At 43.0% G+C, this 15,839-nt stretch overlaps 1 protein-coding gene across 1 annotated transcript in view; it reads right to left on the bottom strand.

Moving 5' to 3' along the window:
* Calcrl (calcitonin receptor like receptor) overlaps positions 1–15,839 on the bottom strand; it is a 94,038-nt gene that overhangs the window by 22,503 nt on the left and 55,696 nt on the right. The window contains exons 6-8 of the mRNA XM_055600820.1: positions 13,651–13,761; positions 13,324–13,436; positions 12,175–12,266 (exon numbers count right to left, since the gene is read on the bottom strand). Of these exons, the coding sequence (XP_055456795.1) occupies positions 12,175–12,266; positions 13,324–13,436; positions 13,651–13,761 (316 nt within the window). The remainder of the gene's footprint in view (positions 1–12,174; positions 12,267–13,323; positions 13,437–13,650; positions 13,762–15,839) is intronic.

The following is a 15,839-nucleotide window of genomic DNA, read 5'->3' as shown; positions in this document are numbered from 1 at the left end:
TTATCTGATAATAGTTTAGCAAATCATTTCAAGATGCAGTTTGATATGCAAAGTTGTATAGGGAGGTGCGCAGTGTGCCACCTGCAGAGGTGTGCCATTTCAGCCCTCGCAGAAACGTTTTACACAGGGAGCATTAAGTAGGGACACGTGGTTCTGAAGGGGCTTTTGAAGCCGGGACTCTTCCTTAGAGCACGCATTTGAGCGAGTGTCTGGCATCTAATCTCACATTCCTTATCTGCACCAGGGGGATCATCATACGATTGCCTTGAAGGTTAAGAGTGCCGAGCCATGACGTGTGTAGAACAACCTTTAGCCTATGGGGACACATATTATTATTATTATTATTAGCATCACTAAGACATGGTTACTTTTAGTTACACAGTCAATAGTTTCCTGTACACAAATATTAAGCTGGCATCAAATTCTATCTCAGTAATAGAAAACTGCTTCAGTAGTAAAACATTTTGTCTTAGTGTTTAGTTAGTCTCTATTGATGCAATGAAACACCATGACCAAAGAGCAAGCTGGGGAGAAAATGGCTCATTCACTTTAAACTTCCACATTGCTGTTAAACACAAAGGAAGGCAGGACAGGACTCAAGCCGGACAGGAATCTGGAGCAGGGCTGACTCGGAGGCCATGCGCTTGCTGCCTTGCTCCACATGGCTCGCTCAGCTACTTTCTTCTAGGACCAAGCAGCACTAGCCCAGGGGTGGCCCCACCAACAACGGGCTGAGCCCTCCCCCAGTGATCACTAATTAAGAAAATGCCCACATTGATGTCTACATGTAGAAAAATGCAAATAGATCCATACCTGTCACCCTGCACAAAACTGAAGTCCAAGTGGATCAAAGAACTCAACATAAAACCAGACACAGTAAATCGGCTAGAAAAAAAAGTGGAGAATACCCTAGAACTCATTGGCACAGGAGAAAACTTCCTGAACAGAACACCAACAGCACAGGCTCTAAGAGCAACAATCAATAAATGGGACCTCATGAAACTGAAAAGCTTCTGTAAAGCAAAGGACACCGTCATCAAAACAAAACAACTGCCTACAGATTGGGAAAGAATCTTCACCAACGCTTTATCTGACAGAGGACTAATATCCAGTATATAAAAAGAACTAAAGAAGTTGAAAAGCAGCAAATCAAGTAATTCAATTAAAAAATGGGGAACAGAGCTAAACAGAGAACTCTCTGTAGAGGAATATCGAATGGGAGAGAAACACTTAAAGAAATGCTCAACCTCATTAGCCATTAGGGAAATGCAAATCAAAACGACCCGGAGATTTCACCTTACACCCATCAGAATGGCCAAGGTGAAAAATTCAAGTGACATCACATGCTGGAGAGGTTGTGGAGAAAGGGGAACCCTTCTCCACTGCTGGTGGTAATGTAAACTGGTACAACCACTCTGGAAATCAATCTGGTGCTTCCTCAGACAACTAGGAATAGCGCTTCCTCAAGATTCAGCCATACCACTCCTAGGCATATATCCAAAAGAGGCTCAAGTACACAATAAGGATATTTGCTCAACCATGTTTGTAGCAGCTTTATTTGTAATAGCCAGAAGCTGGAAACAGCCCAGATGCCCCTCAACTGAAGAATGGATACAGAAATAGTGGTACATCTACACAATGGAGTATTACTTAGCAATGAAAAATAAGGAAATAATGAAATTTGCAGGTAAATGGTGGGACCTGGAAAGGATCATCCTGAGTGAGCTGTCCCAGAAGCAAAAAGACACACAGGTATATACTCACTCAGACATACAACATAAGATAAACCTACTAAAACCTGTACATCTAAAGAAATTAAGCAAGAGAGAGGACCCTGACTAAAACACTCAATCCCCATCCTGAAAAGCAAAAAGGATGGACAACAGAAGAAGAAGAAGACAGGAAACAACCTAGGAACCTGCTACAGAGGGCCTCTGAAAGGCTCTGCCCTGCAGACTATCAAAACAGATGCTGAGCCTGATTACCAACTGCTGGGCAGAGTGCATGGAATCTTATGTAAGAAGTGGGAAATAGCAAGATCTGGAGAGGACAGGAACCCCACAAGGAGAGCAACAGAATGAGAAAATTTGAACACAGAGAACTTCCCAGAGACTCATACTCCAACCAAGGACTATTCGTGGAGATAACCTAGAACCCCTGCACAGATATAGCCCATGGCAGTTTAGTGTCCAAGTGGGTTACATAGTAATGGGAAGAGGGACTGCCTCTGACATAATCTGATTGGCCTGCTAGTTGATCACCTCCCCCTGAGGGGGGAGCAGCCTTATCAGGCCACGGTAGAGGACAATGCAGCCAATTTTGATGAGAACTGATAGACTAAGATCAGAAGGAAGGAGAGGAGGACATCCCCAATCAGTGGACTCGGGGTGGGGCATGCATGAAGAGGGGGGGGGGGGGGAGGTAGGATCAGAAGGGGAGGGGGGAGGGGCTTATGGGAGGATACAAAATGTATAAAGTGTAATTAATAATAAAAAAAGAAAATGCCCTACAGCTGGACCTTACGGAGCATTTTCCCAATTGAAGCTCCATCCTCTCTGATGACTCTGGCTTGTGTCAAGATGATATAAAAACAGCCAGCACACATTTTATGTAATTCAATTAAAGAATTAGAAAGCTGTCATGTTTTTGTTATGATGACAGGAATTTGCATTCAGAAGATAAGGAATTCCGTGCTATCTATGTATGTCTAAATGACTGTTTGCTATCATGATGACCCGATTCTGCTGCTGTGTCTTCAGAATTTGAAGATAATGTGGTCAAGGATCTTGACATCATTTTCCGCTCACGTTTGCTTTTCTCAGTACTAATAATGAGCAGCACAGAGTATGGAAAGGCGGAGCACATGATACAACCGTAATCTTGCCTATAGAGCACTGCTCTCTTACTCTGATTGGTCTAATTTAATTATTGAGTGCTCTCGCTGGTCATGTATTTAAAAAGGACAGCTCATGCCCACCTGTGCACTAGCAGAAATAACAGGCAAAAAAACAGTGAATACGCTAAAAGGACAGTCTATATCTTGATCATTTGTCTATTGAATTGATATGTGCTGGTCAGAACATCTGATCATTTGTAACAGGAGTAAACGCTCTTTAGTGATAATTCTTTTTGAGGCTACTTGTGAGTATCTACACACACTGAAAGATGTGTTTGTTTCCACAGAGTGCTAATAAAAATCCCAGCCTGCAGTCAGCCTTCTTCTAGCCTGGAGTCAGTCAGCCTTCTTACAGCGTGCTCCTTCCTTCCCCATCCTTGCTAGGGCTGCCTCTTCAGTGCCACAGCTGAGCTCAGGGCTGCAGAGGGAACAGGGCTTTCACGTGGCCAGCCAGGACCTTCCCATGTGTGTTCTATGTTATACAACTTTTCTCCCTTGTCTCCTGAAGGTCAGGAAACCATCAGAAAAAAAAAAAAAACCACAATCTTTTGAATGTTTATATCTCTGAAACAAACAAAACCCTTTTCGATTCAAAATCAGTAATGAGAGCAGTCACCATTTATTGAATCTTTAATATATCCCGGGCATGAACATAAGCAAACTAGAGTCATTTTCTTAACAACCTCTTAAAATATCATTATCTTTTAATACAATTAAAGAAGGTTGTTCAAGGTCAAACATCTGCATAGATGATGATCTATTGAACCGGAAAGTTTTGAGGAAGCAATGAGGGTTTTATTTACCTTATTATTCAATTAGTGCTATTTGTTGTTTAGAGTTATCTGTTGGCCGCTGCCTCTAGATTCTGGAGAAACAGCTGTGAGCTGCTAGAGCAAGACCCTCATATGTTATTTTTATCACAGTGGGAAGCAAACAGACACATGAGTTGATGGCCTTCTTAATACTTGTCCTCCTTTTTAAAAACTTAAAAGACTATGGCCAAAATAAGTGGCATACTCAGGACTGAGCCAACCAAGAGAAGATAGTAGGAACATGGATTTTATTAAAAAAGAAGCCCTCAGTCAAAGCCATGAACTTGGTGTTCCAAAGAGGAAGGAGACTGGAGGGTGACAGCATAAGACAGCTGTGCACCTTCAACAGGTGAAGAAAATGGAAGAGATTACAAAGTATTTCCCTGTTCTGTGTGATGTCAGTCAATTGTTATGTTTATTTTTCTGCTTTTCTAATGGAAAACTATGCATGCGGATATGCATATGTACATATATACAGATGGACTTTGACAGCCTGCTATCCACAACTAGACGGCTTCAGCCCTCGTCACACTCCTAACAGAGCAAAAGCAAGGTCAGCAAGTCACTAAATGAGCCACTCTTAAGTGACTGTTCTGGTTTCCCAGACAAGTTTATCAGACATATTTGTAAAACAAGATTCAATGTAAGATTCCTTTGATTCTAAGCTGCCCTAAAGGGTGAATTATATGTATGATTCCTGAAGAAAAATTATAGCTATAGGGAAAAATTATACCTGCTTTAACTCAAAAGAAATATGAAGATGAAACAGAAGTTCATAACACTGATCAAAAATATTCAGATTCCATCTGGGCACAAAGGTGCAAGTTTGGGTCATTCATCTTGAAATGTATTCAAATGTGTATGTATACATATATATGTATTCATATAAGTATATGCTTAAGCACTGTAAGGCTGTGTCACTAAGTTGAGAATGCTTGACTCACCAATGGTTTTGGTTTTGGTTTTTTTTTTTTTTTTTGGCTGTGTTTTATTTGGAATTCATGACAATAACCTAGAAAGATAACTTTTACATGCTTGAAAATATGCAACTTGCTTTAAAAGAAGTTGAAATTAGCATCTAAAATTTCAGCAAAGATGTTCTTTCAAGAAATCAAAGCAAATTAAAAAGAGAGAGAGAGAAGAAAATGAACTGTTTTCCCTGACAAGACAGATAGGTGCTCACGCTCCCTTTTATGTGCAAGCCTTTTATCTGAGTTGAAAGAGGCAGGTTTGCTATGCTTTTAGCTTTTGCACAGCAATTAAAACATAATTTGTAACTAATTCCAGTAAAGTTTATTTATTTTTTATCTAGAGGGTTCTGCTCTGTTTTTCCAAGGATTATTATGAGTAAGCTGTGGCCTTTGAGGGCTTGGCAAACCCCAAAGTTATGGCTCTGTGTCTCCCCCTCCCTTCCAGTTCTCTTTCTTTTAATCTCCTGCTCTGACTCTACTTTAATTGTCTCTAATATAAAACAAATCTATCTGGTGAACAGCTTCTCTTGTTCTCTGTTTCTAATTTAAAGCATGGATGAGCAGTAGAGCATTGTCTTCCCCTTCTAAACAAAAAATAACAACCAGCACCCTAAGTCAACATTCTGTGGAGTTCTTGGTTTTATGAGGGGGTCAGCGCCCTTGATTACCACAGTGGGGAGAAGGAGTTTCCTCTGCCAGAGACTAACTGAAGAAGACTGCAATATGAGGAACCAGGATAAGAGGCAGAAGGAATATGTTAAAGGATTTTTCACACACCCAGTGGTTTTAACTGGAACATCAGCTCCTCTAGAAATTGTTTCCCCGTTAATTGGCATGAAACTAATAAATTCTATCATCCCTGACAGTCTACGAACACACTTCATGAAGCATTTAAATGTAGGAGTTTCTGAGGTGCCCAGACTTTCTTCAACTTGTCTGTAGCCTGCCATCTTATTTTCCTTGGGCACTTCCAAGGATCAGAACTCAGAGTCCTGGGCTAATTGCTTTCTTTCTTGATGGTGACCATAACGCCTGGAAAACCTCAAGGAATTTGTCAGAGGTTAGAGATAAGGCAGGGACAAGTCAGTCCTGGATGTAGACTACAAAGCCTTTATGAGTGCCAATTTCATGCAAGATACTATTGCAAGGGCTAGGCTGTGTGCAGAACAGAACAAACAACGACTTCTGCTCTCCTAATTCTGTGATGTTTTATATTATTGGGTTATATTTTATTTATTTAGGCATGATGCTTTCTCATTTCTCAGCATATTTCTAACCATATTTTTTCTGAAATAATTATATTGTTAATTCAGTTCACAAAAATGTTCATTCCGTGTTTGCTTTGTTTTACATGAACATTATGAAATCTTCTCTCTAAATACAGTGCATCTAAAACTAAAAGTTTTGCTTTTAATTTCTGTTTTAAGGATCCTCTAGCACACTTACTAGGCCCGGGAAGCCGAGCCGATTGCTGCTGGTGGACTAACAGAGCAGTGGTGGCAACGTGCGCAGCCGGGGGACGTGTGGTCCTAATGAGGCCCGGGCGGCTCTGCGTCTCACTGGCAGCACCGACAGGCAGTAGCCCTAAGCACAAAACAGCCACGTGGATGATAACGCCATCTTCACGGCAAAGCTTCAGAGAAACAGCATCAGAGGAACAGCAGAAACCGCACCGTGCTCTGACATCTGTCCTGTAATAATGTCTACACGTATAAAAAGTATTCAAAATGCTGACTTGAGCACTGGCTCTATTTCACGTAATGAAACTGATTTTTGTTCTGTTTAATTTTGTTTCTTTCTGTTCAAACTAACTATAATTCAAGAATATTCAAGTCAAAGAAAATAGCTAAGTCAAACAGAAAGATGACAGATTCAGAAGGACCTAGGAAAGTTAATTTCTTACAGGGAAATAAGCAAAGGTAAGAGTGAGGCTAGACATCTTTATGCTTCTAGTTTATGATTTCTACCTATTGAAAGTCTGTTCATCAAAGAAACACCCATCCTTTTCAATGGCAATATCATATCACAAATACCTGACTAATGGGTTGGGCCTTTCTTCCTTCTTGTTCCTACTGTTGTTTGTAGCTCTGCATTAATACTTTTTAAATTGCTTGGTTATAACATGGGATAATGCTGGGTAATTACACAAATGTATCTTATAAACGCCAAGTACGGTGTGAGTGTATATTCCATCCTGCAGGGATGCTCCTCAAGCAGAAAGGCAAAGAACTCAAAACCTCCTCAGGAAGTCCCTGAAGCTGACCATATTCCCTAGGCCCCTCCATGACAGGGAAAGGAACAGAAGTGCAGAGTGCCTCTCAAACTAAGTTGAAGGCAAACTGAAAAAAAAAAAAAAAAAAGACCTTCAGAGAAGACAAGGTGGAAAGAAAACTCTGAGACCAGTCCAGCCGCCTGGAGAAACCAGCCCAACTGGCTGGAAGAGGTGTAGACCAAATGAGGCACCTGGAAAGGGAGCTCTCTAACCTTCTGAGCTGCCTGAGGCTGGGCAGTGCGCTCCAGGCTCCCAGCTCGCGAGCCTTGGTGATGCAGCTGTCTGAGTCATTTCTCCTGTCAATAACTCCTCACCCACATTCATGTGAGTAACTCCAATAAAACTCACGGCTCGCCATGTTTAACTTTGGTGCTGTCTGTATTTCACTCTGTCGTGGGCTCCCTAACTGGGGTGGATAGATGTTCGTCGTGCACCCAGGAAAAGTTTGTTATACAACAGTCTACTTCGAATACAATGGCTCACTTTAGAAAGAGAAGTTGAGCTACTAAAAACCAGCAAAGCGCACACTACTAGTAAGTGCTAATATAGCCAGGCATGGTGGCCCACACCTTTAATCCCAGGACTTGGGAGGCAGAGTCAGGCGGATCTCTGTAAGTTCCTGGCCAGCCTGGTCTACAGAGTGAGTCCAGGACAGCCAGGGCTACACAGAGAAACCCTGTCTCAAAAAAAAAAAAAAAAAAAAAAAAAAAAAAAAAAAAAAAAAAAAAAAAGCCGATGCTTAACATTTTCTTTTATAAAGTCCAGTAAATAAACAGTTCATTATAATTTGGATATAAACATTAGGTATAAGCAAAGTAATTATTTATTGTCTTTTAATATTTTTTGTAGAGGCCAAGAACCAAATTTCTTAAATTGGTAGAAAACTCATTTGGTTTCAATTGTGTGGCATTATATCATTTTTTTTTAACTTCTCACTGATTCTTTTTGAGTTTTACATCATACACCCCAAATCCCGTTCATCCCGGATCCCTGTGAATCCACCCTCCACCCTTGCAAACTCCCCTCACAGAGGAAAAATTTAAAAAGTAAGAAAAAAATAGAAAAAACATCTCATCATGGAAGATGTAGTGTCACAGTGTATCACACAGGACACCCTTTGTCCACACGTCTTTTCTTTCAAATGTTCGCTGCACTGAGTCATTGGTGTGGTTCGAGGCCTCCGGCTTCTGCTGCGCTGTCAGTGCTGGGTCCTCACTGGACTCCTCTCAGATACCCTGTTGCTGCCCTGTGTCATGAGATCCCGCAGCTTTGGATCTGCAGGACCGGCCTGCCCACACACTCTGACAGTTCACAGGTGGGGCAGGGGTTGGGGTGGGCCGACTCACAGCCCTGGATCTAAGTCCAGGGGGGAGGTAGCTGAGTTGGTCACCCCGCCAGCTTCCCTACGCGCTCACAACCAGGGCAAGATCTCTGGCTTTGCCCCTACTAGCTCACCCAGTGCCCCCGCCTGCGAGGGGCAGGGCCAGCTCTCCCACTCTCATACCCTCAGGCCACTCACTCAGGCTCAAGCCCTCACCCCCAGGGCCAGTCCACTGTGCTGCCCAGGCAAGGTACCCGGCCGGCTCTCCAGAGTGTTGTAGCAGGTGAAGGGAAGGGACAGTCCTGCTCTCCTGACCCGGAGGCCAACTTCCCATCTGCTGCTGGGATCAAGGGGCAAGATGGTGGGCGGGGGGAGGGGGGCAGGGAGCCACCTCTCCCTGGCCAACACCACATCACAGCAGAGGAGTGGCCAGCTCCGCCGTGCTTGTGCTCTTGAATCCATTCATAGATACTTGGGCTTTGAAAGAACAGTGTTCTAAGTCCTCAGGTCAGCTACAGACCCAAAATAGGAATAACCGACTACAATATCCTTTGTGTGTGTGGCTGTGCTCCGCATGCTGTGCATGTGTGGAAATATGCACAAGCCTGGGTGCACACACAAGGAGGCCATTGGTCGACACTGGACATCTTCCTCAACCACTCTCTAAACTGCTTTTGAAGCAGTGCGTTCCTTTGAACCTGGAGCCTGCCAGTTTGGCCACGTTGGCTGGCCAGCAGGGCCACAGAGTTCTTCCTTCCCCATCTCCCCAGCACTGGGGTTGCACCAGTTTCTTGCTCCCTGCTGGAGCATGGATGCTGAAGGTCCAAACTCACATCCACTGCTTATGCAGACAGCACTGCAGTGGCTGAGTCATTTCTCCCACCCGGCACGGCAACATTCTTGATAGGTTAGCGTACGACTTCTACTTTGAGTGACAGCGAGGTCTACTGATAACTAAATGATCACTGCATTTGTTTTTAAGAGGTTTTTAAGTTAAGCCACATATTTTCTTCTCTTTATTACTGCACAAACTCTATTTCTAACTATAATTATTTGAACTCAAGTTGCTATGCTTCTATCGATGTACATCTTAATCCTTTATGACTTAATGTTTCTTCTACTTTATGAAATAATCAAAATAGATATTTTGCCTTAATTTCTCAACCTCCTTGATAACCCATTTATTATGACAGTGTTTTCTCCATTGAGAACTGAATGAAGGAGCAGTTTGATTAGAGACTTACACTGATGCTGCACTTTCCCTGGTCCATTTTGGCTTCAGTATTGTTTGCCTTGGCTGTCCCTCTTGCCTCATAAGCCCAGTGAGCATTTAGTTTACTAACTCTTAGATTTTTTTTTTAATATAAGGAAGCAGTATATTAATTTTGCTTTTCTCTTGGTAGGTACTTTACTGATATCTTTGCTAAATCAAACCTGCATGATGGCATCTGGCCTAGAATTCCAGGAGGCCATTGTTTTCTGTCTTACTACTGGATTTGGAATGCAATGTAATTGCTATTAACTTTATCACCTTTAGAAATTTAGTGTCCTTAGATGTTTTGGTTTATTACATGAAAAACAGAGACAGTTTAATCTGAAGAGTCTCAGCTGGAATGATTTTTAATTTAAAGAGATTGTTATCTCTCAAGTGCTTTCAAATTTTTACACCATGTCCATTTGTAATTAATTACAGCTTCAGTAAGGAATTCAGGAAGAGTCCACTGAGGAAATAATCAAGTATAATTCCCAGATATGAAACATCTAACCAGGGTAGGGAGGAACAGAAGATAATAGGCATGATTCATTGATACTTTCATGTTCATATAAGGTGCAGTAAAAAGCACTCTAATGTTTTTAGGCAGAGAATGGCAAGTGAGGTCTTGATGCAAAAGCTGATTTATAAACTATTAGAATAGCAGCTGGGTATGTTGGCACATGCCTTTAATCCAAGCATTTGGGAGGCCAGAGGAGACAGGGCTCAGTGGGTTTGAAACTTGTGTAGACTACATGCAGTTTCAGGCCTGCAACGGCTACATAGTGAGATACCTCTTCTGGCTCCTGTGAATACCAGACATGCTATGGTGCATAGCATATAGATAGATAGATAGAAATACATATGTGAAAAGTACAGCCATATGGAAATCAATATGGCAGTTCCTCAAGAAGATGGGAATCAACTTACATCAAGATCCAGCTATATCACCCAAAGGACAGACACTTCATCCTACCCCACAGACACTTGCTCAACCATGTTAATTGATGCTGAAGTGATAGCAGCCAGAGACTGTAAACAGCCTAGATGTCCCTTAAGAGAATGTGGATGAAAACAATGCGGTGCAGCTACACAATGGACTATGACTCAGCTGTTAAAGAAAAAAATGAAGTCATGAAATTCACAGGTAAGTGGACAGAATTAGAAATAAATCGTTCCGAGTGAGGTTTCCCAGCCTGAGAAAGACAAATGTGGTGTGTGTTCACTGCTATGTGGATATTGGTTGTTTAAGTCACTGATAACCAAGTAATAATCCATAGACCCAGAGATTAAGTATAGAGAAAAAGACTCGGGTTGGTGGGGTAAATCTCATTAGGAAGGGGAAATAAAATAAACAGATACAGGCAAAAATGGGGAGGCTGAAGTGAGAGGATCAAGTGAGGAAAGGAGGAAAGAAGAAAAGAAGAAAGGAAATAAGGAGAAACAACTGAAATTAAGGGCCATTCGAGGGGGAGTATGGAAACCTAACACAGTAGAAACTTCCTAAAATGCATGCATATGTGAAGGCAATCTAAATCAAATTGCCAAAGGATGGAGGGGACAGACAACTCTAGCCATCTTTTGTCACCAAATAAAGCTTCCAGTGCTGGGATTGGGTTACCCCTAACTGGATGGTTGGTCAAAGGGATCCCACGGGGACCCGGGCTGTTGCCAAGACTATGGGTTTCTCTCCACAAACAGACAGCAAGGCCCCATTGCTGAATACGTCCAGTACCTTTGGTACAGGAAAGCGCTCAGCCAAGGTGCTACCAAAAGAGCAGCTCAAACACCAACCCAACCACTGTGGTGTCCTTCCGCCGTGGTGTCCTTGCCTGCATGACACGCTACTGCAGCGGTGGCGCAAAGATTGTGGGAGTGACAAAGCAGTATCTGGTTAGACAAAGCTCATTCCACGTGATGCAGCCCATCCCTGACCCTGCTTAGGTAACTAAGAGCTTGAGACGACAGAGCTCAGGAACCTGGGAGAAACCAAATACCACTGGGAGAAAAGAACAAGATAGCAATAAAACGACATTCTGTCATTCTCACATCAGCGCCTTGCTCAGCTGCCAGAAAAGCTTCCTCCTGCAGCAGATGAGAACAAATACAGACCCACAGCCAGGCATTATGCAGAGAATGAGAACTTGAACACTCAGCCGTAGCACTCAGCGAGGCAGAGGCAGGCATTTCTGAGTTCAGGGACAGCCTGGTCTACAAAGCGAATCCCAAGGCTACCCAGAGAAACTGTGTCTAAAACAAAACAAAACAAAACAAAAAACGAAAACCCACTCAGCCATAAACGGAATGTCTCTGTCAAATCCCTCCCTCAGGGCTCAGGAACCCCTGGGTAAGAGGCAGAAACAGTACAAGAGCCAGAAGGGATGGAGGACACCAAGAGAACAAGGCCCTCTAAACCAACACGATCAAAGCACACATTTCATTTATATATGCCTAATCATTTTATAACATTAGAATTAAATTTCATCCATAGCCTGCCAATTTCATAAAGCTAAAGTATGGTAAAAATATTCCAGTTTAAATACTAAATTTATTATCCATATTTTGTATATTTTGTCAGTGGGTGAGCCCAATGTGCACCTAAGCTGGATCACCACATTTGTCAAATTAAAGAAGATTGAAATGAACTTACTTGAAATAAAAAAATATGATGAGAGAGATGAGCAGAGATGCAATAGATAATCCGTGTCCAATTATAGTCAGGTAGAACAAATTCAGTGCGGTCTATAATTGTGTGATAAAAAAAAAAAAATAGAATGAATTCTGTATCCAAAATCCATATGTGTGTTAGGTAAAGTTCAAATAAATAAATTTTATTTTTTTAAAAACATGCTGATAGAGTTATAATCACTTACTTGAAAAATCAATAAATATTTGAAAATATATAAATGAAGGACATCTATACAAATTTACCAAGTGAGTTTTAAAACTCATGTCCCGTATCCTTTTTTAAGGACTCAGAAGTCACTTTAACCCTTTGACATAATGCATTTACCGATCTAGCTCATACTGTACATAAAATCAGCATTTCATATCCAAAATCAAATAACACTCAATGATTCGGTTCGTTCAGAATGAAATGCCGGATAAGGCTTCCTTTACCTATTGAGTTTTTCCATTTCTTTTCACAAATCTGAAGCTCAGAGACAGATCTTAACATGGAAACTTAAAAGATCCTCTGATCTATGGAAATGCCGGTAGCGCCTCTTAATTCTTGCTTTCCTTCTTCCTTTTTCTATGTACTTTAACATAGCGTTTACCGGGGTCTTGTTTGGTGGGTTGGGTTGTGTTTTGGTAATTTGAACACCTCTGAGTCAGCGCAGCGCTGGTGATGTTTGAGTACAGCGAGAGCCCGCAGTACCGCGTGATGACGCCACTGGGAGGCCCGGGGGAAGCACAGCTGTCCTGTCGGGCACCAGGGCGAGCTCTCGCCCAATCATGCAACCGAGAGCACGCCAAGTGCCCCGTGGAGCCTGCCTCTGGGACCGCTGTGAGGGGAGGGTTAGGGCCCGCCGAGCTCTTCCCGGGTGGCGGAGCTTTGAGGTCCTTAGGATGCCACTGGCAACGATTTTCTTGGGAAAACCCGAAAGCCAGCGGTGGCTGCCTGTGACCCCACGGCCCCCCGACACGGTTCTGGCAGTGTAGACACGGAGCTAGCGGCCGCTTGCCCACGGATTCGCCCCGTGTTCCTCTCGGATGGTGTTGGGAAACGCTTTACTGCGAGTGGGCGCCGCGGTCCCCGGCCTGTGTGGCCAGCGCGGGCCAGCGCGGCGGCTCCTACCTTCACTTTCTCGTGCGTGCTGTTGTTACACAGCGTGTAGTTCGTCCACGTTCGGTTACTGTCCGGGTGTCGGAACCAGTTCCCGTCCTGGTCGCAGATCTTTATGACCTTCTCTTTAATAGGAAAAAGGAACAATTTAAGGGCGTTTGAGAAGCCTACAGTTTTTGTTCAGGTTTTTTCTGGGGTCAAATGAATGCAGAAGTAAAGGAGTTAAAATTAGAGCAGTCGCATACTGCAAAGATTTCTGTGAAAAGTTACAGCCGCGGCTAATAGACACAACGTTCAGTAAGCGGATTCCGGCAAGGCCCGACCCGAAGCCCAGCGCACCTGAGGGATCGAAATCCTGGAAGTAGTCGGGGCAGTACTGCATCGACTCGGTCCCCGCCGCGACGTCGTCCCAGCACATCCAGCCGTCCCACGTCCTGTTGCAGAAGAGGCCTTAGAGGGAAGAACACGCTCAGTAAGGCTGCAGCCACCGTGGCCGCACACACTCCTGCTGTGGAGATGAACACGTCTTTGTTTTGCAGGTGTGGGTCTGATTCAGATGGTCGCAACAGCGGACTATTCACCTCCTGTGGGCTCTGACAGGAGCTCTTTGCCACCTGCAGATGCTTTAAATCTGAGGACTCTGGAGAGAGAATAAATGCCAGAGCCAGGAGAGTGTAGAGGAGGAGCTCCAAGAAAGAAGGTTCCGTTGCTCTCCTTGTGGAGCTCCTGTCCCCTCCAGGTCTTTCTATCTCCTCCTTCTTTCATAAGATTCCCTGCACTCTGCCCAAAGTTTGGCTATGAGTCTCAGCATCTGCTTTGACACCTTGCTGGGTAGAGTCTTTCAGAGGCCTCTGTGGTAAGTTCCTGTCCTGTTCCCTGTTTTCTCCCTCTTCCAATATCTGCCCTGTTTGCTTTTCTGAGTGAGGATTTGTCATCTTATCCAGGGTCCTCCTTCTTTAGGTGTACAGATTTTAGTATGTTTATCCTATATTATATGTCTAATATCCACTTATAAGTGAGTATATACGGTGTGTGTCTTTCTGCTTCTGGGATACCTCACTTAGGATGATCTTTTCTAGTTCCCACCATTTGCCTGCAGATTTCATGATTTCCTTGTTTTTAATTGCTGAGTAGTATTCCATTGTATAAATATACCACAATTTCTGTATCCATTCCTCAGCTGAGGGACATCTGGGTTGTTTCCAGGTTCTGGCTATTAGTAATAAAGGTTCTATGAACACGGTTGAGCAAATGTCCTTATTGTGTACTTGAGCATATTTTGGATATATGTCTAGGAGTGGTATAGCTGGATCTTGAGGTAGCTTTATTCCTAATTTTCTGAGAAAGTGCCAGATTGATTTCCAAAGTGGTTATACAAGTTTACATTTCCACCAGCAGTGGAGAAGGGTTCCCCTTTCTCCTCATCCTCTCCAGCATGTGTTGTCACTTGAGTTTTTGATCTTAGCTATTCTGATGGGTGTAAGGTGAAATCTCAGGGTCGTTTTGATTTGCATTTCCCTGATGACTAAGGACATTGAGCATTTCTTTTAAGTGTTTCTCTGCCAGTCAATATTCCTCTATTGAGAATTCTCTGTTTAGCTCTTCTGAGACTGATACTCCAACCAAGGACCATACATGGATATAACCTAGAACCCCTGCTCAGATGTAGTCCATGGCAGCTCAGTATCCAAGTGGGTTCCCTAGTAAGGGGAACAGAGACTGTCTTTGACATGAACTCAGCTCTTTGTTCACCTCCCCCTGAGGGGGTAGGGGGAAAACAGCCTTACCAGGTCACAGAGGAAGACAATGCAGCCAGTCCTGATGAGAGCTGATAGGGTAGGGTCAGATAGAAGGGGAGGAGGAGCTCACCTATCAGTAGACTTGGGGAGGGGCATGGGAGGAGAAGAAGGAGAGAGGGTGGGATTGGGGACAAGGGAGGGGGCTACAGCTGGGATACAAAGTGAATAAATTTTAATTAACAAAAAAATTAATTTTAAAAAAGAAAGAAAAAAGAAAGAGAGAGAAAGAAAGAAAGAAAAGAAAGAAAGAAAGAAAGAAAGAAAGAAAGAAAGAAAGAAAGAAAGAACAAGGCTGCCGCTGCTTTCCCCCTGCGGCTCCTGGTTGCTGCTGTGAGATAAGAAGTTGGAGATCTCCTGAAATGAGGATTGGGCTGGCTCCAAGGAACCCAATGACCCAACCAGCAGGAAAGCAGGAAGCAGCTAACAGAACTGTGCCCCCTCTCCCACTAACCATTTCTCTCTCCTACCTGGTGTTGGGATGTTGGAAGGGATTGGGGTGGAGTTGAGAGAAAGAGATATAAGAAATGGAAAAAGAGTTTTTAAAAAGTACACCAACAACTATCTTTGATGATTGTATCTGACCATGAGGTAGTAGTTAATTAGTGTCCTTGTACTTAATTTTTTAAAGGAAAAAGTGAAATGTATTTTATTTTAGAAATCATATTCTCTTTCCTTTTATATGTCTTTCTTTCTTTCTTTCTTTCTTTCTTTCTTTCTTTCTTTCTTTCT

This window comes from Psammomys obesus, unplaced genomic scaffold (genome assembly GCF_907164565.1).
Source record: "Psammomys obesus unplaced genomic scaffold, mPsaObe1.curated_primary_1811, whole genome shotgun sequence".
NCBI lineage: Eukaryota > Metazoa > Chordata > Mammalia > Rodentia > Muridae > Psammomys > Psammomys obesus.
Note: the sequence above shows the minus strand (reverse complement) of the source record. Positions and strands in the feature narration are given on the sequence as shown.